The sequence below is a fragment of the Phodopus roborovskii genome, unplaced genomic scaffold (assembly GCF_943737965.1).
Source record: "Phodopus roborovskii unplaced genomic scaffold, PHOROB, whole genome shotgun sequence".
Taxonomy (NCBI): Eukaryota; Metazoa; Chordata; class Mammalia; order Rodentia; family Cricetidae; genus Phodopus; species Phodopus roborovskii.
In genome coordinates this window covers 39051486-39073994 of record NW_026126480.1, presented here as the reverse complement: position 1 = coordinate 39073994, position 22509 = coordinate 39051486, and the positions used below count along the sequence as shown (strand labels likewise).

The 22509-nt window shown below is 46.9% G+C and overlaps 1 protein-coding gene across 6 annotated transcripts in view; it reads right to left on the bottom strand.

Moving 5' to 3' along the window:
* Window positions 1-282: 282 nt before the first annotated feature.
* Window positions 283-22509, bottom strand: part of LOC127228438 (transforming acidic coiled-coil-containing protein 2) — a 129920-nt gene continuing 107693 nt past the window's right edge. For 3 of the 6 annotated variants that reach the window (XM_051193157.1, XM_051193159.1, XM_051193160.1), the window contains 10 exons: window positions 21695-21866; window positions 20294-20434; window positions 19366-19455; window positions 12332-12475; window positions 11901-11977; window positions 10177-10220; window positions 4527-4687; window positions 4241-4347; window positions 3830-3950; window positions 283-740 (listed from right to left, as the gene is read on the bottom strand). In XM_051193157.1, coding sequence (XP_051049114.1) covers window positions 675-740; window positions 3830-3950; window positions 4241-4347; window positions 4527-4687; window positions 10177-10220; window positions 11901-11977; window positions 12332-12475; window positions 19366-19455; window positions 20294-20434; window positions 21695-21866 — 1123 coding nt within the window. In that variant the 3' untranslated portion in view covers window positions 283-674. The remainder of the gene's footprint in view (window positions 741-3829; window positions 3951-4240; window positions 4348-4526; window positions 4688-10176; window positions 10221-11900; window positions 11978-12331; window positions 12476-19365; window positions 19456-20293; window positions 20435-21694; window positions 21867-22509) is intronic. The other 3 variants (XM_051193161.1, XM_051193163.1, XM_051193158.1) reach the window with 2 other exon arrangements.

Genomic DNA, 22509 nt, shown 5'->3' with positions numbered 1-22509 from the left:
GTAAAAATGAAATCTAAGCTAATCCAATAGATCCACTTAATTATTTAAGCCCAAGTCAATATTTCTCATTTGCTTCCTCCTACAAACCCAGACATGATAATGAAGGAAATGCTATTTAAAAATCAATGGACAGAGAAAAAGGGACCCGGGCAGGGAACAGACATGATATGACTCGATGAAAGCAAGAAAGGAAATAATTCACGGTCACGCTCACTGCCAAGGCTCAAAGAAAAAAATTTATTTACAATAGAGAATTTCATTTGAAACATGCATTAAAAAAAAAAAAAAAACAAACCAGCAAATGTGGATCAATTGTACACTCTTTAAGGCAAGAGTCCCTATGCAGGTTGTGTATGTTCATGTCACATCAGATGCTGCTCGCCAAAGGACAAGGCCAAGGTCAGCAATTTGCCTTTTTATTAGAGAATCTGACAATCTCCCTGATACAGGAACTCTGAGGTCAACTTGCTATGAATTATACTAGAAAATGCAAACGGATAGCAAGGAATCCTGGTAGGTCTCGGCACTGCATACGGTCAAACCACCTTATTTAGAAAGGGAACACAGTAGTGCATATAAAGTGAAAAGAGAACCTGTCCACGGAATCGGAAGGACAACAGTGTGCCGACGGTCGTATTGCACGCAATGGCCAAGTCCAAGCACTTGGTTCAAAGTTAGCTTTTCCCCATTTTGGCAATCAGTTCGTCACAAATCTTTGTGAGTTCTTCTATTTCTTTATTCTGAAAATGTAAGACAAGAGAGGTGTTCTGAAATAACATATACACAAGCAACAAAAATGTACGTACATAAAAAGAAAGAAAGAAAGCCAGGTGTGGTGGCACATGCCTTTAATCCCAGCACTTGCCAAGCAGAAGCAAGTGGATTTCTATGAGTTTGAGACCAGCCTGATCTACACAGTGAGTCCCAGGTCATCAAGGGTACAGTGGGACCTTGCTTCAACAACTATTACTGTTCTTACTAGTCAATCAGAAATAACACTGGTCTCCTTGTGGGGGAGAAAAATCTCCCCAACCTCTTGGTCTCCCCTAAGGTTACCTAAAGTAATTAGAGGAAATGACTGGAGGCAAACAAAGTTTACATCCTAGCTGTGACTGGGTGAGCTTGGGCAAGTTGCACAGCCACTCTGAACTCTGGCTTCCTTATCTTTAAAATGTAGGTGAGAATGAAGTGAGGTAAGAAATATGAAGTCGTGTAAACGTAAAGACACAGTGAGCAGACCACAGAGGAGGGTTACCTAGTATAGTCCTTGTCCCTGAAGGCTGAGGTCTGGGGTGAGAAAGAGCTGGCCTAAGCTAGGTTCATGGCTTTCCTGACAAAGGCCCAAGAATTCAGAGAAATGCTAGAGTTATTTAGAAGATGCCCAGCAGATGGCATGGTGGATACAGATGTCCTGGAGGAGCAAGGCAAAGGTAGGCAACTTCTCTTGCAGAAGCTGCCCTTTGCCTATTCTTGAAGCCCAATCAAAGGCAGCTACCCACATGGGCACAGATAACTGGGCAGCAGTTCCTGTCCTGTAGGAAGGGGATCCAGCTGGGAAACAGCCAGAAGATATGGCTCTATTTACTGATGGTTGAGATGCCAGCAGCCCAAGCCTGCCTTTGTTCATGCACAGGTGTGCAGCGGCCCGCCCTGAGGAAGGAAGACCTGCGTCTCATGTAGGTTTTCTTTGAGATGTTGAAGAAGGCTAGCCTCTACCAGTCCCTTTCCTAGAACCTTCTGCAACATGTTCCAGCTCAGTCCGTCCCTGGGTTAGGACTCCAGCACTCCACACACAGTTCCCATGCAGGGGAGAAACCTGAGCTGTCATGGGGGGAAAGCAATGTCTCTCACCAGCTTCACCACAGCCACCTCCTGCCCAAAAGTAAATTTTAGGCCCGAGCCCACACAGGTGCTAAAGGCCCTGATCACTACTCCCCTCCGATGGCCATGAATGCCTACCTTCATCTTGTGAATACCACATGCCAAACCCCAAGCTAAATCCATCCCAGATACTGTGACCTCCCTCAGTTCTTAAACTGACCCGTAAGAGGAAGCCACTGTTAGGCCATTTTTTCTTTGAGGAAACTGAGACTTATGGCGGTTAAGTGCTATGCACAAGATTACATAGCCAGCCAAACAGGAACAGATGTGGCCAGCCTGGAACACAAATTCAAGTTGTGCTTGCAACTACCCGGCTTCATTCTCTATTAAACTTAGTTTGCAGCAGCTCACAGTGGGAGCATGGACCCACTGGAGACCCATACATAGAGGATGACTTGTAACCCAGCACCATCAGCCTCCACTGGACAAATTGCCCCATCGTGGAGCCCAACATCTTCACACCAACCTGCCCTGGTGAATGTATTTCTGAGTCTCTTTAAGACAAGCCATGCTTGTTGTATGTATCTACTGTCCTTCAAGGGTGAACACCATGATTAATTCCTTTCTCTGGAAGCTTAATTAAAAATGAAATTATGTTTGCAGACACATTTTGATCTTTGCTATTATTCAAAGCCATGTGACCCAACTTGTTTGCATCTGTGTATTTCAATCTACCAGAAAACACAGCATCACCTTCCTTGATGGGGCCAAGGGCTTTGGAAACATCAGCCCTGGCTCCTGCTTCAAGGACTAACACAGTGTGGCCATTTAAACACATCTCAAGGCTTCTATAAGTGGAAGCACTGACAACTTCCCAGATGCACAGACTAACTAGGGGATGTGGTCTTTATTTTAGTGGAACATTCCATTTCAATAAAAACAAACACAGACTCGACAGTAACCACATAATGATGCTTGGTGACTTCAGTGGGTGAACAAATGCTGGGGTTTGTAGCTATGTCTTGTCTCTACGGTGACAGCTATGAACTATTAGCAGAGCCCAGAAGTCACAGGCAGCTGCAGTAGCTGGCATGACACTGATCTAACCTTTTCTTTCCAAAACATAATTCTTGTGGTTGACTGATCAGCATTTACTCTTGTGAATCCTCAGAGGACAGGGCTAAACATGATTTTACAAGTCTTTTCTTTCTTTCTTTCTTTTTTCTTTTTAAAGTGGGCTGGGGTTAGTATCACACTTGACATCAGGGTTATTCTCTCATCTAAAGTATTTTCAGGGCTAACGGAAGGGAGGAGAGTGAGGGTCACCAGGGCCAGGCGATCAGTGAGCATATGGTCAGCTGACCTGTTTCATTGCCAGGCTTCCTCTCATAGCACCTAGCAGGAGAGAGCCAGTTCCTACCAGGGCAAAGGTTACTGAAACACAGCCTAGACAGCTGTCCCCTCTGGAACACATGGAACTGGAGTGTTTGTGGGATGGCAGATGTCTTCACTGGGATGTCCCGGGAAATAGTGAACGCAGTAGACTTAGTACCACACTGGAAGTTAGGAAACCTAGGTACAGGCTGAGTGGCCTCAGGAGGTTCACCACTGATCACATACCTGGAGGACATCTGAATGTGCCTGGCCCTGACACTGCCCATCCTTCGTCAGCGGACCAGTGGATTGGTTCCTCACCCACTCCCCAGTAAGAATGATAGCTGAAAAGGTTCAAGGGCAATGTCTGGCATGCCAATAGTATCTGACAAATGATGTTGTGGAGGAATGAGAAATGGAAAATCATCATATGGGCTGCCATTCCAGGATAGGCAAGAAGAAAAAAATGAACCTAATGTATGGTCGTGAGGCATGATTTATATGGAGCTGCTCTGGCTTTGCTTTGGAGCCCTGCTCCCAGACTCCCAGTCTCCCTGGCTTTCATTACCAGATGGACAGGCAAGAGCTAGAGAGTGGCCTCACGGCTAAGGGTGCCTGACCCTCACTCTCTTACCTTCTGCTCCAGCGTTCTCTCTAGAGCGTCCACTCGCAGCTGCTCCTTCCGAAGGCTAGCCTGGTAGGCTGCTTGTTCCTGCTGGGCCTTGCCTCGAACCTGGGCAATCTCTGCATTGGCCCTGTTGGGACAAGGAGCACTGTAGGTGGCTTCATGGATACCTCCCTCCCCCCCAAGTCTGAATAGTGACATAGGACTGGATCCAGCCACACTAACTAAAGCCTAAACACAAGAACCCCACCCCTGTCGTGATGTGTAAGGGTGCCTACGACATTACAACATAATCCTTCACTTATCTCAGTGGGTGGTGGTTAAGTGAGATCTTAGCCCAAGTCATAAAGATAAGCTACCCTCTGCAAGCCAATGTCAGAGTGTCATGGGAGCTCCTAGCCTGCATGAGTGGTGAGTTACCTGTCCAGTTTCTCTTCTGCGTGAACCTTCAGGGCCTGGTACCTCTGTTCCTCTTTCTTCACTCGGGACAGGTACTCCTGTGCACATTTCTTCAGCACCTCTTCATTCTGGTATGACAGGACCACAAGGAGAAATATGAGGGGCATACCAGAACGTGCCTAACAGCCGAATCTGACTCCTTGACCTCAACAGAGCTCTAGTTCGCATGGCTCAGGATGGGCTTCCTGGGTTCTCGCTCCCACCTTGCTTCCTCAACCCCAGCCAGACTCCCGCTCTGCAGACACACCTTGCGGAAGCCTTCCAGGACCTCCTTCATCTTCTCGTATCTCCTGAAGAGGTCAGCCAGAGACTTTTCCACAGAGTTCAGGTCAGCCAGGGCTTGCTCCTTCTCTAGGACCAGCTGCTGCACGGTTTGGTGGGAGACCGATTTCTCTCTCTGTTCATCCTCTGGCAGGAGAGATAGAAGTCAGACAACGGGGCCCATTCAATTCAAACTAGGTCTGCTCAAGTGCAACGTGAACATTTCCTTGGAATGAACCCATGAGCCCTCCCTCCTAGAGGGTTCCAATGGGACAGAACTCACAGACCTGATACCATGATGTATCGTGTAGGGTGGAAGTCATTCTTTAACCTGAACAGTGCAGCCCCTTGCACACGTACACTGGAGACCCCGTGAGTCTACTTACTTTTCCCTCACTAAGCAGATCCACACTAGGTCAGAAGGAAAACATTGCTACTGTATTTTCTGGGAAGATTAGATTGAAGGTGTTGTGGTAGGCCCTAGGGTTAACTCTTCCTAAATGGTATCAAGACAGAAGTCAAAGGGAATAAAAGAGGTTTCTCTGTCCCTAAAACACCCTAAAGGCCTGGAAATCTGTTCACAGCAACACTGAATTCTTGGCTATAGAAAAAACCACACTCTAGGCAAACAGAGACTGTATCTGCAAAGTTCATTTCTCAGCAAGGCAGAGCAGTTCAAGTTGGTACTGGTACTAACCCGAGCAACAGCCCTGCTCTCACCCGTCTCTCTGACCCTCAGCCATCCCACAGTGACCTCAGATGTCTCTACATTATAACTTCCAACTGGGTACCAACCACTAGCCTGAATACTGATGGAGTAAGCAAGGCACACCTCACTTTCCTGGTGACACCAGAATTTATGACATCTTCTAGTTCTCATCCCCAGCACCTAGAGTTCCTGGGGGAAAAAATAGGCCCAGCAGATCTTCATCACTCCTGGGTCACCTAGGAGGATGCTATCTATTGCCCAGGACTGGCTTAGCGCTGGCTGCTACGGAGGAAATTACATCTGGAACTGCTAACAGTGACAGCAGTGGCAGCTGCCAGCCCCAACTGCAAACAAGGCCATCTCACTCTGCTCAGAGTCTGCCCATAGAGACCTCCCCTTGTATTGAGAATAAAACCTAGGCTACACCCCACAATACACTTCAGCCCTGACAGCCCCACTACTGCAGATAGCTCCTGCCCCAGAGCTCAGGAGCCCTTGGAAACTCCCAAGGCTCCCCCATTCACTGTCTCTGACTCCTCACCACTTCCTTTCCATCTGTCATGTGATGTGCATGCGTCTGTGTGTGCATGCGTGGTTGGAGCAGTTCTGGTTGTGTTGTATTCTAACTTTCCCTGACCCCAGGGCTTCCTGCTGCTTCTTATGATGGTAATTTTGTCAGGTTTGTCAGACTAAGAAATGCACAGCTTAGCACAGCATATGCTTGTGGCTATGAATTTGTCTGAAGGGCACTTGGATCACTAGGACTGTGACCTTTGTAAATGCATTCATAACATGAGGGTGTTACCAAGAGGTGGCAGAAAGTAGGAGGCGGGCAAGGCTGGAGCAAGTAGGTCACTGGGGGTCAAGTCCTTGGGGCTGGTTTTGCCCTGGCTTCTTCCTGTATCTCTCTTCTCTACTTTCTATCTGTCAAAATTTGAACTGCATGCCTTCGCCACCATGATGCATAGATTGTTCTGACACTGTTTGGCAAACATCAGAATCTCCCTTCAGTTGAACTTGTCAGGTGTTTGGGAAAAGCAATGACAAAAGTAACACGGTCCCTCAAAGTAACCTGGCCACTCTCCTTGGGGACTGAGGAGGGTCTGTTTGGTTCACTGCTCTGGGCACACAAAACACCTCTGTACAAGCGATGTTGCCACATGATCCATGCAGTACATAAACAAGGGTGGCTGCACAGTTTTCTTGTCCCCATCTTACAGAAGGTGAAAGGGGGTTTGAACAGCAAAGTTATTTGTTCACTGAGGAGCAGCATAGCTCAGGCTCAGATAACAAAGACAAAAGACAACCACGACTGAATTCCACTGGCCCTGGACAGCTCCCTGCAATGATGGACCTGGATGGTTCCCACCAGGAACAGCAGGAGGTTCGGATTTGGGTTATTTTCCCACCCGTTTCTGACAGACCAGCATCTTGCTATGTCATTGCTGTGGGGCATGGTGGGGTCACAGCCTGAATTTTAACTCCAAGCCTGACAGAAACATTTTGTGCTATTTTGTGGTCCCAAAGCCCTGTGTACAAAGTGGCTGTCAGATGTGAACATGCATTAAAACCAGCTGCACAGCCAGCCATTCACATAACATACATGTCCATCCTGCTTTTGGACTCAGCAGGTCAGAGTGGGGCTAGGAATCTGCACAAGTAACAGATTCATATGTAGCTGGCCCAGGGCCCTGCCTGGAAAACCACCGGCCTAGGAAATACCTAATGTCCCTCCATCCCGCCTCTCTGATCCCAGGGTCCTTACTATTCTCAGCAGCAGCCAGAAGCCACCAAGGGCAGTGGCTCTGGAATCTAACAGACCAGCTGAATCTCAACTGTGATACTTCTCTCTACTGTGTGACGTTGGGTGGGGCTTCCAAACTCACGGAATCCTCTCCCCAGAACCAGGGGTGGCAGTGTTTCTAGGCCACAGCATTTGGGGAGATTAAAAAAGGGAATGCATACAAAGGTCTTGGCACCCAGGAACTATCTGGAATCAGCAACTTGTTATCAATAGCATCACTGTCCCTAGAAAGCCTTAACATCACCCCTGACTTGGTGGGACAGTGTATCACTATGGCCCGGAAGCATTGCCTTTTAAATACAGAGAACTTGCTACATCTACACTCCTAAGAGAGAGAGAGCATTTGCAAATTTCACTAGTTTTTATTACCCAGATTTTAGCCATTTCCCTTATCCCCAGCATGCCATACAATGTACACTCTGAGCTGATTTGTGGTCACGTATACATTTCACCATACAGGCTGAAGGAGCCATTTATCAAACAGAGTCTATCCGATTTCCTGCATCTAAGATGTCGCCTAGCCTCAGCTTTCCTTTTATCACTTTTAAAAATAGACTTGCCCAGTTCCCAGGAGAGCCAGGCAATGGCAATGCAGGACAAATCTTCTGCATGACCAGTTTAGGCTCTTAAAGTCAGGAAATCAGCACCAGTCCAAGGCACGCTGCACTCGAAACCCTGATAGGTTTTCTGGCATTTTGCAGGCAAATCACTATTAAATCGGATGAGGAATGCAGCAAGTACACAAAAGCAAAAATAACTAAGCCAGAAAAACAAAACACAAAGGGTCGCCAATGGGTAGGGATCAGATGGGGTGGGGGTGGGGAGCATTTACTTACCAGGCTTGCCTGTTTGTTTTGCAAGCAAAGGGCAAGAAGCAACAGAAAATGGAAGCAAAACAGATAATCAGGGCAGTTGTTAGGAAAGCAGAAACAAAAAATTGCAACAATCTGGAATGCAGAAAGCACAGAGGTTCCTTTTTGTCCTAAATTGCAAGGGGTTTTAATAAGGCACACTTTCTTCAGAGGAACTGTTGGGAGAGATGATGAGCTGTGAAACATCAGAAACCTCCATTGGAGGAAGGGCTAGCATAACTCAGAAGAACCAGGGTCTGCCTCAGAACACTTCTACATCCACTCTGGTCCTAAGCTGCCAAGCTCTCAGGCCCGGTTCTCCTTGCTGGGCAGTTGCAATGGATGGAAACACAGGATCCAGATGAGGCTGTTTGTTTCTATAAGTGAAGAGGTTCACTTTCCTAGAAGGCAGGCAGGTACACCCACCTTCCCAGTCATGTCACAGGCTGTTTATATGGACCATGATATATCTGGTGGCCTCACCCAGTGACCCTCCATAGCAACTGACATACAATTTTTTCTCGATTAGAAAAGCTTTGGAAAAGTGCACGAGGAAGAGGCTGGCGAGTAAGGTTAGTGACTACACACACAGTAGGGCTGTTATCTGAGTGATGATGCTCCCAGCTAGGGATGTTGCAATAGTCTCCTTGAGGCATTCTGGGGGTTCTCTTAAACAGGAAACTATTCAGAGAGTCTAAATAGGAAATACAGCATGCCTCTGATACCCACTCCTCTGACCAAAATGTTCTAACTTCTGTCAGCTGCAATTTATCTGAGAAGCAACCATCTGCGCCATCTCTACTGCCATAGTGGCAGGCTACCCTGACAGGTCAACCAGAGAAGTCCCTCATGCTTGGAGGCCTCCAGGGGGAACTCCTGCTTCTCTCAAAGTCCCTAGCTGTGTACTACCAGATGGCTGTGGCAGCATTCTCTCAGGAGCCAAAGCTAAAACCTTTCTCCCTCAACACCATACCAGCATCTGCCCCAGACACCTCAAGGACACTCACATCCCAAGATACCGGAGCTCAAAGGTCTGGCAACCCTTTCCATGCTTAGAAATGTATATACTTCCTGTCTGGTGCCTTTGCAAATACTTAACAATTCCCAAAGCTTTCAAGTGTTTATCCCATCCCTAAGCTCACAAATTTTGTTCTGATGTGATTCATTCACCATAGGGTCCATGTGGCTGAATGTGGGGCAGATAGCTCCAAATGAAAGCCTTTGTTAATGTAAGTCACAATTAACGCTCCTGAGAGTGCAAGCCATTCAGCCCCCAGCCTTCTTGCTATTTCAGAGGCTACTGTGATGTTTACCTTGGGATAAGTTACAGATGGGTGGAACTCAAAGAGATCCTAGGGGATCTGCTCATGCACATCCAGGCTGAGCCCTGGGTTGGCAGTGACTTGCATGTTTATCTCACAAATCCTTAGGTAGGCAAAATTATTTTTAAAAATTGATTATCATGAACTTAACCAAATAAACAGATAGCTAGACATAAATCAATATGAAGACCAGTTCCCCAAGACTGCTACCATAAAAACCTGAACTTTGGAATGTCTCCAAGACAGCTTTTCATTATAGAGAGGAAGGGAGGGAGGGAGGGGAGGAGGAAGGGAGGGAGGGAGGGAAGGAGGAAAGTAGGTAGGTTGGCTGGTCATTGTGTGTCACTTGCTAATGTGAGGCTTTCTTTCTTTGTAGGCCTAAGCAATCTGTCTGCTCTGGCTGTCAGGGATACAGTGTTCTGATGGAGGTATCATATCAGGTAGAGCTGGGATTGGCTAATAGGGTCTGCTAGCCACAGAGGAGGGGTAATGGGTAGTAAGTTGCCACATGTTCCATCCTGGCCCTAAATCCATTGGTTAAATAAAGTATATGGATATTTAGTCATTTGACTCTAAACTAAATTAGAGTTTAGGGGGTTTAATTCTATGCTTTTCTGCAAGCAAAATCCAAAACCCTCACACATCCCAGTGGCCAAACTCAAGCCTTCTCCCAACATCGTGGATCACCCTGACTGGGCAAACACTGAGGGCAGGGAGACATTGGGTAGTGTGAAGTACATTCTTGTGGGTATCTTCAGGGTACAGCCATATGTAGGTCTGCTCTGGTCCTTGCTCTTAGAGGAACAGACTCTGACTGAGCCTTGTCACCCAAGCCCCACCCCATAATTATACTCCCTACTGACACACACACACACACACACACACACACACACACACACACACACACACACACAGAGTTTGGGCTTGAGCACTCCAGTCACAACACTCACCGATCATCTGTGCAATGGTCTTTTCATATTCAGCCACAATTTTCCTGGAAGAAAAGTAAAGGCATGCTGAACTATAGTAACAGGATCATCTCCACCCCACAGCTGGACAGTATAAGGCTCGCACCCTTGTAATCATCAAAGGTTTGTCTTCCTGGCACACAACCCTTAATCCAGCACACTATTCAACCCCTGCAGCATCTCCACTGTCCACTATGTGAAACAAAAGGCCACATCTCCCACCTAATGGCTGACACACCCAGGTCTCACTCACAGGCCTACCACCTTCTAGCCAGTTCATGGACACAGGGACTCAACATGGACAGCCAATTTTTTCCTTGATCTAGGCTTTCTCATTCCAAGTGTAGCCCAGGTTGTTAGTTTACTTCCTCCTTCTGTTTCTACCTCACAGAACCTGTTTCTCAAGTTCTTTCTTGATTTCTCTTGGAGTTCCCTAACATTCTCTCTGTATCGTCTCCTCTGATGGAGTGGACATTCTTCTGAGTATCCAAGATGCTACTTCTTATTCCCTTGCATTTTTAAACTAAAAATCACTATTTTTTTTTTCTTGTGGGGTGGGTTGGTGATACAGGGTTTCCCTATAACCTTGCCTGGCCTGGAACTCATTCCATAGACCAGGCTGGCCCTGAACTCAACAGAGATCCACCTGCCTCTGCCTCTCAAGTGCCGGGATTAAAGGCATGCTCCATCGTGCCTGGCAACTTTCCCAGATGAAAGTAGGGGGATGTCAAGCAGACCTCTACAAGAGCAGTTGTCCCCGGATTCAGGGTTTGCCTGTTCAATGTAGTCATCAGGAAATTGGCAGTGGGAAGCAGTGGGAGGTACTGGAAATTGTGGGAAGCAGAGCTAGAATGAAGTTTCAGAAAGAAGTGGTGGTGGTCTGGAAAACAGGCTATGGTCATCTAGGTTAGCGGTTCTCAGCCTGTGGGTCACAACTCATAATATATCAACTATACGATTCAGAACAGTAGTAAAATTATAGTTATGAAGTAGCAATGAAATAATTTTCAGGAAGGTTGAAAACCACTGTTCTAGGTGTTTTGCTTGCTGCTCGAAAGATACACAGGAATACAAGCTGCCTGGAGCTGGAGGACACTGTTTCACTGTCTACATATTTATCTGACTCGATTCTTTTTCTCATGCATAGTGTTATTCTCAAAACACTTGTAGAAGCTGAAGAGACAGCTCAGCAGTTAGGAGCTTACGTTGTTCCAGAAGACCCAAGTTCAGTTTCCAGAACCCATGCTGGGTGGTTCTCAACCATGCTCCAATTTGGGGGGAAGGAGGGAATTTGAAGCCTCTGGCTTCCAAGGGCATCTGCAGTCATGTGCACAAACTCCACACAGGGACACACATAATTAAGAATAATGAGTTGGGCATTGGTGGTGTACACCTTTAATCCTAGTCCTTGGGAAGCAGAAGTAGGTGGATCTTTGGGAGTTCTAGGCCAGCGTGTTCTACAGAGTGAGTTCCAGGACAGCCAGGACTATTACAGGAAGACACCATGTCTCAAAAAAAAAAAAAAAAAAAAAAAAAAAAAAAAAACATATAAAAAGAAAATCTCCTAAAAGTATGAGCGTTGAATAATAATGAAGAATGAACATCTTCTAGAGAAGACCCTGCTGGGAGTGGGGTATCTATCTCAGCAGGGACTGCCATGAAGCCAGACAGTGCTCCAGGCAGCAGCAAGGCGGAGCTCCACTGACCTCATCTCCATCACTTCCCGCCTGCTTTCTTCATATTTGTCCCTCCACTCTGAGGCTTCTCTTTCCTTGGAGATAACCTAGGGTCCGGGAGAAATGCAGAGCCCAAATGAGTGCATTCAGTTCTGATAAATCAGGCACACATCATATACACAGGGATTAAAAACTCCTCACACCAAACCAGGATTCCATCCAGGGATTCTCCAAGCAGGAGAAATAAAGACTTGGGGAGCAACCATGATGAGGTATCGTCTACAGCATGTCAGCCATGCCTGTTGGCAGAGCAGAACCATGGTGTGCCACCCAGCTAGCTTGCAGTGTTTAGAGGATGGTCTGTTTCCAAAGAGGAGCATCATGGGTAAATATGGTTATTGACAACTGGCAGACTCGGGCCCTATCCCGGTGTCAAGAATATGACATGACAGGTCTCATACCTCTGCTCTGGCAACTTGGAGTGCAGAGTCGAGGTCTGGCTGCTGGAACAGAAGGCCGGGGGGTTTCTCCACCTCGGTGGGCCCGATGCGGGAGTACAAGGCAGTTTTGGAGATGGAGACATCTGGTGGGTGAGCAGCTTCCCTCTGTGGATTTTTTTTTTCATTAAAGAGAGGAAGAAACAGAACAGTCACACTAATGGCACGACAGACAGGGTTGCACGCATGGCCTTGAGAACATATTCACCGCTCAGCTATATGGTTTTGAAACAAAGAACATCGAAGGGATGAGAAAATGCAAAGACTCATGGATGGGGGTAATGCCAGGTCCAGGGGATGGAAAGCCTTCATGTTGCACATGTGCAGGCGCACAAAGGAGCTAACGAGATGGCAGCCTCTGTAACTAGGAACCCTGGGGGCACGGCCTGTCTGTGACCGGCTTACCACTGCCATTTATCAGGTGCTGAGCCCACTAGGCACTGTAGGTAAAGACCAGTCATTATTCTGTTGGCCCCACTTCCAAAATAAAGTCTTGCTAGGGACCAATTTGAATGCTGGTCTACACTGCCTAATTGTGAATAGCTGACATTAGATGATTTTTGTGACCTGACCACATTTAAATTTGGTGGTGCTCACGTGGCTCAGTTTAAAACGACGTGATCTGCACAAAATTTGAAGCCTACTATTATTAGCCCTGTCATTTCTGACTGGGTTTGAGAGATGTTGCCATTAGATCTGCTATATAATAGCAAAGAGGAAAGCTGGGGGGGGGGGGTCAAGGACGATATCTACCTACATTTCCTGATGAAGCCAAGCAATGTGATGTCCTACCCCACCCCACTCATAACCATTTTCAGCTTTCTCGAGTTCCGTAGGGGTCAGTCATCAGCCACAGTGAGGCAACAAGGGGTACATGGCTACTCTTCCTTTACGTAGGACATTAAGCAACTTGCAACACAGCTGAAACACAGTGTTAGGAGCATTGTCAACCAGCATGGCCAGGCTTGTCAGCCTATTTCACAGCAACAAAAACATCCAACCAACCACTCTCAGTCCTATGCATTCACCTCCTGGAGCTGTCACGGCTGCCAAGGAAGCTTCCACCCTAGTTAGAATACAGGTCAATGGTGCAGTGTGAGGTGACGATGGCCTGATGGGCAGCAGGACTGCTCCATCCATGGAGAATTAGGAGAGCAAAATGAGTACTGAGCAGAACACCTCAGTTTTAGAGAAAGGGGAGAGCAGACAGGATTGAGAAATGCACAGAGAAGACAAAAGCTTCAGTGGGCATGGGAAGAGGTGGATCTGAAGGCCCAGGAGCAGAATGTTAATAAACACAGGAATTGCCAGCCCTGCCTCTCCTCACTATAGTACCAGGGCTAAGGGCCTAAAGAACGGAGGTAGAAAATGCAGGTAGAAGAGCAATGGATAGGACTGGAGATGACAATTTAGAACCATTAGTATTCACATGCAAGGTGCACACAATAGTTTAGTTGTCCTGGAAGAAAACTTCTGGAACCTTTTCATTGGCCCTGCCTGCCCTTGAGATCTTGAGCTAACCCTCAAGTAACTCTCGGACCTGGCCTACCCTCAAGACTTTGTTTGGGCTTACCCTCAAATGGCTCTTGTGGATCACCTGAATCTCACTGTTTATGCCTGCCCTGAAATGCCTGGGCTCACTTTCCAGAGAGTCACATGATCAGCTGTCAGATCTAGGAGTGCACAGAGACTCGTTCACATGTGAGGTGGGAGGGCCATGAATGTCTCTCTAGTTCTGGGGAGGTCTGTTTCTAGGACATGTACCTAGAGCACAAGCTACCAGGCCCTGGCCGCAGGCAGCCAGATCCCCCAGGAGAAAAAGCACCTCTAGGCACCAGGGCAGAGGCTCTGCACCAAGCGCTTACCTCTGCTCTTCTCTAAAGGAAACCTCTTAGCAGTAACTGGAAAATCACAGGTGGAAATCACCACTCAATAGTTGTAGTTAGAAAAGCTCACAAACACAAAACTTATGAAGAGAACTTAAAAAGGAAAACAAACAAGAAACCTGATTCTTTTCCCTTTTAAATGTGCTCTGTAAAAAATGGAGTGGGGGTGTGTGTGATGAGAAGGCTCAGTGGTTAAGAGCACTAACTGTTCTTCGCAGCACCTGCATGCTGGCTCACTCTGGCTTCTGGGAACTAGGTACACACATGGTGCACATACATGAATGCAGGTAAAACACCCATACACATAAAGTATTTTTTTTTTATTTGAAAAAATAAATAAATAAAATTTCAAAGTGAACAGGATGTTGGAGCTGCTAAACTCAGTCTGGAACTTCTGAAGACAGATGCAGGACGTGAGAGGCTGGGCCTAAAGATTTTTCCAAATGAGATTCAATTCTGCCTCAAAGTAAAGCAGCCCCTTGAAGTGTGAGAGAAAAAGAATTTAATAATACAATAAATTTCGTATCACACAGGGCATGAGTTAAATAAGACCAGGGAACACATTAGAGGTGACCAATCTGCCTGATGTCCTTTGTAAAACAAGGAAGAGATAAAAAAAAAATAAACAATGATTTCTAAATGGACACAGAGGAGTCAGACCCTAGGTGTCACCCTTCATCCACGACCACTGTTAGTCAGGGACAGATGTTTCAGGACCACTTTGACTCCCTACCTCCTCCAGCTATCTCTGGGATAATGAATTTCGGGACTCACACCTCGGTTCTTCCTTTCAGCCATGAATGTTTTCAAGTGAAATTAGAAATTTGTCTCTCACCTACTATTTTAAGATCGGTAATTTTTATAACCAGTTTCATTTCTCTCACACTTAGACCTGCTGCTCCTCACAGGGCAAAAAGCCACCAGAACCCTTTTTTTACTAAAATGTGAAAAGGTCACAATTCCAAAGGCACATCTGCCACTTTTGGCCCTCTATGCTGTCTTAAGTCCTGGAAATTGAAGTTCCGCAAGCCACTACCTCCCTTTCAGATGCCTGGGCCATGTGCCTCCTGCTGGCCTTGAAGGTCAGAGTCCTGTCATGCACTCAGGGCCATAGTTCTCCTTGTGACCCTTCCTTATTGCAAGGTCTTAGGGGATAGGAGCAAGACATCATGATCACGGCAGATCGCTGTCCCCACAGCAGTCAGAGGCAAACTCAGTTGGGGCAAGCTCAAATCTAAAGGCTTTGGAAACCATGAGGAAGGGTCACACAGGTGAGGTCAGTGACCAAGAAAACCAAGCTAAGGCTCGAGATCTCAGGAGGTTATCTGGTCCAAGTGGCACCATCCCAGCAGGAGAAGAGACTTGTTCAGATGTTACACACCCAAATCTGACAGTAGACAGTTCCCAAGCCCAGGAGTTGCAAGTACAGGTGTGACACTTGGCCCCACACTTCAGTCAGATTCGACGGAAAGCATCATCACTAGACATCATATAGCTATGTCTGCCCTCCAAGTCAAGACTTGCCCCCCCCCCCCCAGGCTAAAATATAGGCTGCAGCCACAGATTCTGAAGCTGTGGAGCAAACTGAAGCCCACCAACTTAATCCTCTGTCACCCTTCTTCAGACTGTTCTTGTGGCTTCCGGGGATGTGCCTCATCTTTGGACTAAGCATTGAATGGCAGAGAGGAATGACTTCTGTGAGAGGAAGGAGCACACAAATGACGCTGGGCTCCTTGTCATCAACACACTGTCCCCGACATGATGCCGCGCCACTGGACAGCAATGAACACTGCCCCGAACCCCATTCTTGCTCTAGCTCACATCAACCCCAGGCATCTGCTCATCCAAGCCAGGTAATCACACACAAGACTGGCCTCTGTGTGGGAACTGTTCCCAAACTAAAGCTTGCTATTTGTATGACCATGTTCCTAAATTGCCTGAACACATCTTTCTGTCTTCCACCTTCATCTTGGCACCCCCTTTTCAATAAAGGCCTAGAGATCACAGTCAGATTGTCATGCATGTAAGATTTGCCAACGCACCCTGCTACCCTACCCATACCCCAGAAGCTGAGCATGGAACTCAGGGCTGCTGCGCTGTGTACTGAGAGGGCTTCGTCAGATTCACTCCCTGGAGGACTAATGGGACTCGGCTCCAGCAGAAGCAGGTGGGAGAAACAGAATGAGAAAACCACAGCCCAGAGGGGGTGGGACGGGGAGTTACTGTGTGGAAAAAAAATGTTATTTCAATTATAAAGCGGGTGTGTGTGTGTGAGCATGACTTTAGGAAGGGGAAAGGAGCAATTCAGGAGGAGTTGGAAGGGAGAACATGATCAAAATACATTGTATGCACATATGATATTCTCAAAGAATATTTTTAAAGTAATAAAAAAGGAAGTAAAAAGAAAGCAAGCCACAGCCCAACACCAGAGTCCCAGCTCCTAGGGATATTACCCATTTCTGATTCTGAGCAAGAGGACACAGAGCTTCTCGCTGCAGTTCTGCGGAGGCTGACCCAGCACTGTCCACATCCAGGCTGCTCTGAATTTCCATTCCCTCAAAATTATATTCTTCCTCCTATTCCATTTTTTTTTTTTATAATAAGTGATAAGTGATTTTTTGTTTTTTTGTTTGGAGGTTTGTGTGTGTGTGTGTGTGTGTATTTCAAGACAGGGTTTCTCTGTGTAGCCCTAACTGTCCAGGAACTCACTCTGTAGACCAGGCTGACCTCAAACTCAGAGTGATCAACGCTTTAAAGTGATGTTTGCAGGAAAATGGGACTACATCACCGACCAATGTCCGAGACTCCAGGGCACTGGATCCACAGCCACTGTATTCTATCTGCACACCCACAGTTTCTGAGGCAGAGAGGGGCTGCCAAGTACAGACACAGGAGAGATGGCCACAAGGTGCATCTCTGGAATGAGGTCAACAGATCCCCCAGGGGTTACAGCCAGAGCATCTATTTTCGATGCATTGTGACCAACAGGTATTTTCCAAAAGTGACCCAAGTTATTATAGGAAATGCTCCGCCACCCCAAGATGTCTCCAGCGCTTCCTCGACAGAGAGTTCCTCAGCTCACACTGAGGACTTTCTCTCAGCCTGCACAACGTGTGGCGTTCCCTTCTAAAGTGAAACCAGAACACACGCTCTAAAGCTGCCAGAGACAGGATGTCAACTCTATTTTCTGAAAACCATCTCTGGCATCTTCCTAGAATGAGATAGGGTACCCTCCTGAGCTACTTACCAGAGTATGTCCAACTCTGCTTCAATATTATCCAGGGCAGGGATACACTGCATGCACACTGGTCAAACTTTCTTTCTTTATTTTTATTTTTATGTGCACTGCTATTCTGCCTGCAGGTATATCTGTGTGAGGGTGTCAGATCTTGGAGTTACAGACAGTGATTAGCACCATGTGGGTACTGGGAATTGAACCTGGGTCTGCTGGAAGAACAGCCAGTGCTCCCAACTGCTGAGCCATCTCTAAACTGTAGGCAACTCACTCTACCTTAAAGTTATTCTGCAAAGATTCGAGAAAAAAGTCTGGCAGGGGTGGGGTGTGGGTGTGTGGGGAGTGGGGTCCTTGGCACTTGGTGCTTTCTGAAAAATCTCCCCTTCTTAACAGTTCAGCTTGTTTATACTTTGGCAACAAGAACAAAGACTCCTCTGATTTTTGCTTCTTATCCCTGCCCTGTGTCCCACTGTTTCCCGTCTGGACATCCACACTATGACCATCCCCTGTCCCCAAGAAGAAACCCGATTTAGGCTGTAGCTAGGGAGATCCATGTGTGAGGTCTTGGGATTTCTGTTCCTATTCTACAGCTGGGAGGTCCTCTGCAAATGACCTTCTCTGTGAGGTGGAGTTGGACAGGCAGGATCACTGGTGACGTCAGTTCTAGTTCCCACAGGCCGGGGAACGCTGGATATGTGGCCCCGATTCTCAATCTGTAAAGTGAGACTCAGCTCTGCTTTCCCAGGAGAGATGCTGTGAATACCCACCCGTATGATAAACAAAAGCAAAGTGCTAACTTTGGCTAACTGCACATGTTAGGTGTGCAAGCGCAAGGCTATTTATTGTCCACAAACATGGCCTTCTCCATCACAGGCAAACAAGACTCATCTCAGAGACTGAGACACTGAGGCTCAGCAGGCTCACTATCTCATCCAAGGCTCAAACTACACAACAAAGTGGGGTTTGGCCCTGGTCTGACACACCAAGTTCACTGGGCTGGTCAAATTCAGGGTGGGGCAGAGAGTGGGACTGAAACCACAGCTCACTGGCATCTTGAGGGTGAGATGCTACCTACAGGTCATCACCAAATGTTAAGAAGTATTACCGTAAGCCTAGAAGCCAGACAGGAGGACTCTGAATGATTCATCAGTGTCACACTCCATGCAAAAATTAAGGCTGGTACACTCGGGGGTCTGTGAGCCAAATAGTCCGCTACCCACCCCTTCTGTGAAGAAAAAATAAAAAGCGTCTTCCTGGAATAGGCCACCTCTCTGCACACTGCCAGTCTGTCCTGGCAGAGAGGAGATGCTGTGACAGCGATGGTGTACTCTGCAGCCTGAGATGTCTACTATGGCCCTTTATTATCTTCATCTATGGCCCTTCATTATCCTCGTCTAGATCACCATCCTACATCAGGGAACAAGTCTTGTTCTCACTTCCTACTTACTACTGACCCTCCGTAAAGTTAGATAGACACTTCTAGAAAACAGAAAAATTACAAGTTACTTTGTCCCACACAGAGACAAAGGATACCTATAGGAAAAGATGGTAACTCCAAGGGAGATTCTCTTTTGGTCCTGGTGAACCAGTACTAACCAGTTTTACATATAATTAGTCAACCACCTCACTCGAAGCCGTATTCTTTGTGCTATAAGCTGGCTTTTCCCGCTCTCCTCTGCCGGGCTGCATTACCTACCTCATCCCTACACATGCTCAGTGTGTGCCTGTGCATGAGTCACGCTTTTAACTTCAAAGAAATCACACTTCATGGAACACCCACAATGCCCGCCTGGCCAGTGGTTAGCAAAGCAGCCGTGGGATCCCATGGCACACACAGCATTCCTGGAGGGCAGTGCACCGCAGTGGCAAACAGGTACCTTGGTGTCCTGGCGGCTGCGGGAAGCCAGGGCGATCTGCCTGGCCAGCTTCAGGGCTTCTATCCGCATGATGGCAAACTCTAACTCCTCCTGCCCGAGGGGTAGAGTGAGCAAACCGTAGGGAAATGCATCAAGACAGACAGAAGGGTTTCCACATCCAGGAATGAATGTGCCACATAAATGCATATGAAAGGTGCGCATGAGGAAACACGCTCATCTTTCTCTCACAACCAACACCTCAGCAGATCATGAAACAGGGGTTTAATTTCCTTTTTGAAAAAAAAAAAGAGATCACCCCTTTGAAGGTCTGTCAAAAAATATGCAGTCAAATGTGAACTGATTTCAAAACAGGACAGCCATTTTTACTCTATGGCATTTCTTGGTATCTTTCCCTTTGTTTTTTTTTTAAAAGCTGACCAGTGTTTGCTGTCAACGGCCATGCACCTCTCAGATGCCAGTTAACAATCTCTCTAGGTCAACCTTGTTTCCTAGTCCAGGGGGATAGCAAATTAAGCTGTAAAATTTCCACTCCAGAGATAATTGCTTTGGTTCCGGAAGTAAGACTGAGTCCAGATGTTATCTCAATGGGAATACGGGATCGTCTTATGTGTTTAAACAGCTTGGCTTGACCTGATACTTTTGGTTAGTGAATAAATCATAAACACTGCCTGTGGGGCTATCAATACATCAGAAAAATGACTATTGGAACCAATTTCCCAATAGAAATAGAAAAAGTCCATTCAGTACATAATCACACACTTTGTATAATTCTGGCACCCTGGCTATAGCACACACATATATCAGTGTCCGAGAGGAAAAGAGTTCATCTGGAACATTGCCAGTATTGCCTCAGCTCAATTTGGCTCAGGGGTTCATTTTCTACTGAGGTTTTGACAAACTCCCAAAAGGTCACATAGGGGCTACAAACCTGAAGTTTCTGAGCAAATACTGGGGGGTTCTTTTCTGCTAAGTCAGGCTCCAGATAGTCAAGTGCACCACAGAGAGAGGCAGGATGGGCCAGCCTGCTGAGGAGGGCATCCGCAGAGGCAAAGGCACCCTCCGGAGCTGTCTGAAGGCCGGCAGAGAGGAAAACGGAAAATAGGAGAGTAGAAAGAAAGATATTGATTTCAAGCAAGGACCACACAACCATATACTGCACATTGCTGCATTAAGGCTAAAGAGAACATCAATTAGTGGCCAATACTCACACTGAGACTGGCAGGCCCAGCCCCTTTCCCAAAAGCAGGGCCTCAGGAGCCCTCCCCTGGCCCATGTCATCCTTGTTTCCTAACCGGAGCAGTAGAAGCCACATAACTACTGCTTTTTTTTATTTGAAAATCTCCATGGGTGGGAGGCAAGCTAGTTGATGGGTTTTCAAATGCCAACATAGTTCATCAAAGAAACAGCATCAATGATAAATAATAAGGAAAGTGAGGTTTGAGTAAGGGCCATTTTAAACAGTGAAAAGATGATTTCAAACAAAAGGGTAAACTCCTTGTAGATTAGAAAGACTTCCAAATCAAAGGGCAACTTTGTAGGAGATGAGCCATGGCCAAGTCTGCCACAGTATTTATATGCAACATCGACTCACATCTAGACCCTTTTATTGTTCACTAATTGTGTCTCCACTATTCAACCCAGCATCCACCTGCCGCATGCATAGCAGCAGGCACTCTGTAAATGTCTGTAGCATGAGACAGATCAAATTGTCTAACATACAACAAAAGCAACACACCGAATCAAACAGTTTCAAACCTGTATGAAGATTGCTAGGAGGGAGGCGAAAGAAAAAATATAATTGGCCCAAGTTGGTTTGTTTAAGACATATGGAAGACCCTCGTATGGATATTACACACTCCAGGGAGACCACACATAACATGCAGAGACCTCATCTCAGGGCTATGGGTCCTGCAAGGCTTCAGGAGGGTCTGGGAGAGGATAAGTTGAAAGTCCTGAACCACGAGCAAGAGAAATCACCTATCACTGAGACCCAGAAGAAACACAGTCGATTCCTCAAAGGAGATTATGCCTTTCTCTATCCTTCTTTGTTTTGCTATGCAGGCTAGCAAGGCAGGGGCTGGCTGACCATGGGCTTTAGCTCATCCATCAGTCCAGCTCTAAAAATGGAAAAACAAGCCTGAACAAATAAAGTACTTGACTGAAAACTGCACAACCATCATGGGAGAAATGAAGGCCTTCTCCTCTCTGTGAGATGTGGGGTCTTCTAAGCTGACTGCTGTGGTCTAGGGGCCAGAGTGGGGCCCCACAACCAGGTGAAGAAAGACTTTGTTAGAGGGCCCAGCCCCAGAGCCCCTCAGGCGACACTTACAATCTCAATTGCCTCTGTGGGGGTGCCTAAGGCCATGGCTTCCAGCTCCTTCTGGGATGACTTCTCTGGCACCTGCAAGAGAGTCTCCTGGTTGGAGACCAGCCCACGTGTAACAGGATGCTGGAGTTTTGTTGCGGCGTTCACAAGGGCTTCAGTCTCCTCAAAACTCGACCTGAGGAAAGAAGTCAATCATTAGGGTCTTCTTCTTGGAGACTCACTGAAATCTATTAGGAAGCTCTCACTAAAGAGAAAACATCCCACAAAAACAGACTTCCAAGTCTGTGTCCAAGGAGAGACAGGTTAGGTCTTCGGTGGCTGTCTACCTACAGGCAGGCTACAGTCCAGCCATGTTTAAGGGCCAACTGACAAGGGAAGGACAGAACACAGATGCCATTGGCAAGGGGACTGAGCTCTGGAGTTTAGGGACCAGCCACTTGCTTGCCTGTGTATTCTGAGGGAAGAGGTGAGTCTCTCTCTCTCTAAAATAGAGGTAGGTACCTTTGAGAAGATGAAGTGAGATACTATGCACTCCACACAGTGCCTGTCATATGGGACCACTCCTGGAGAAATGATGTCACTATACTAACACCTACCATCTGGAGAGAGTTTAGTTTGCTGGGCCTACAGTAAGTCTGAGAGACCAAGGCAAGAAGATCTCCAATCCTGCTCAATCTAGAGCAGGTATCTAATGATGGATAGGATGACCTAAATGTGATAGAGCAATGCCTCACACTTCCCCAGTCGAAGGCTACACCATTCAGAACATGCACAGTGGCACGTGCAAACATTAACATCTACATTAATAAGAAAGGTCT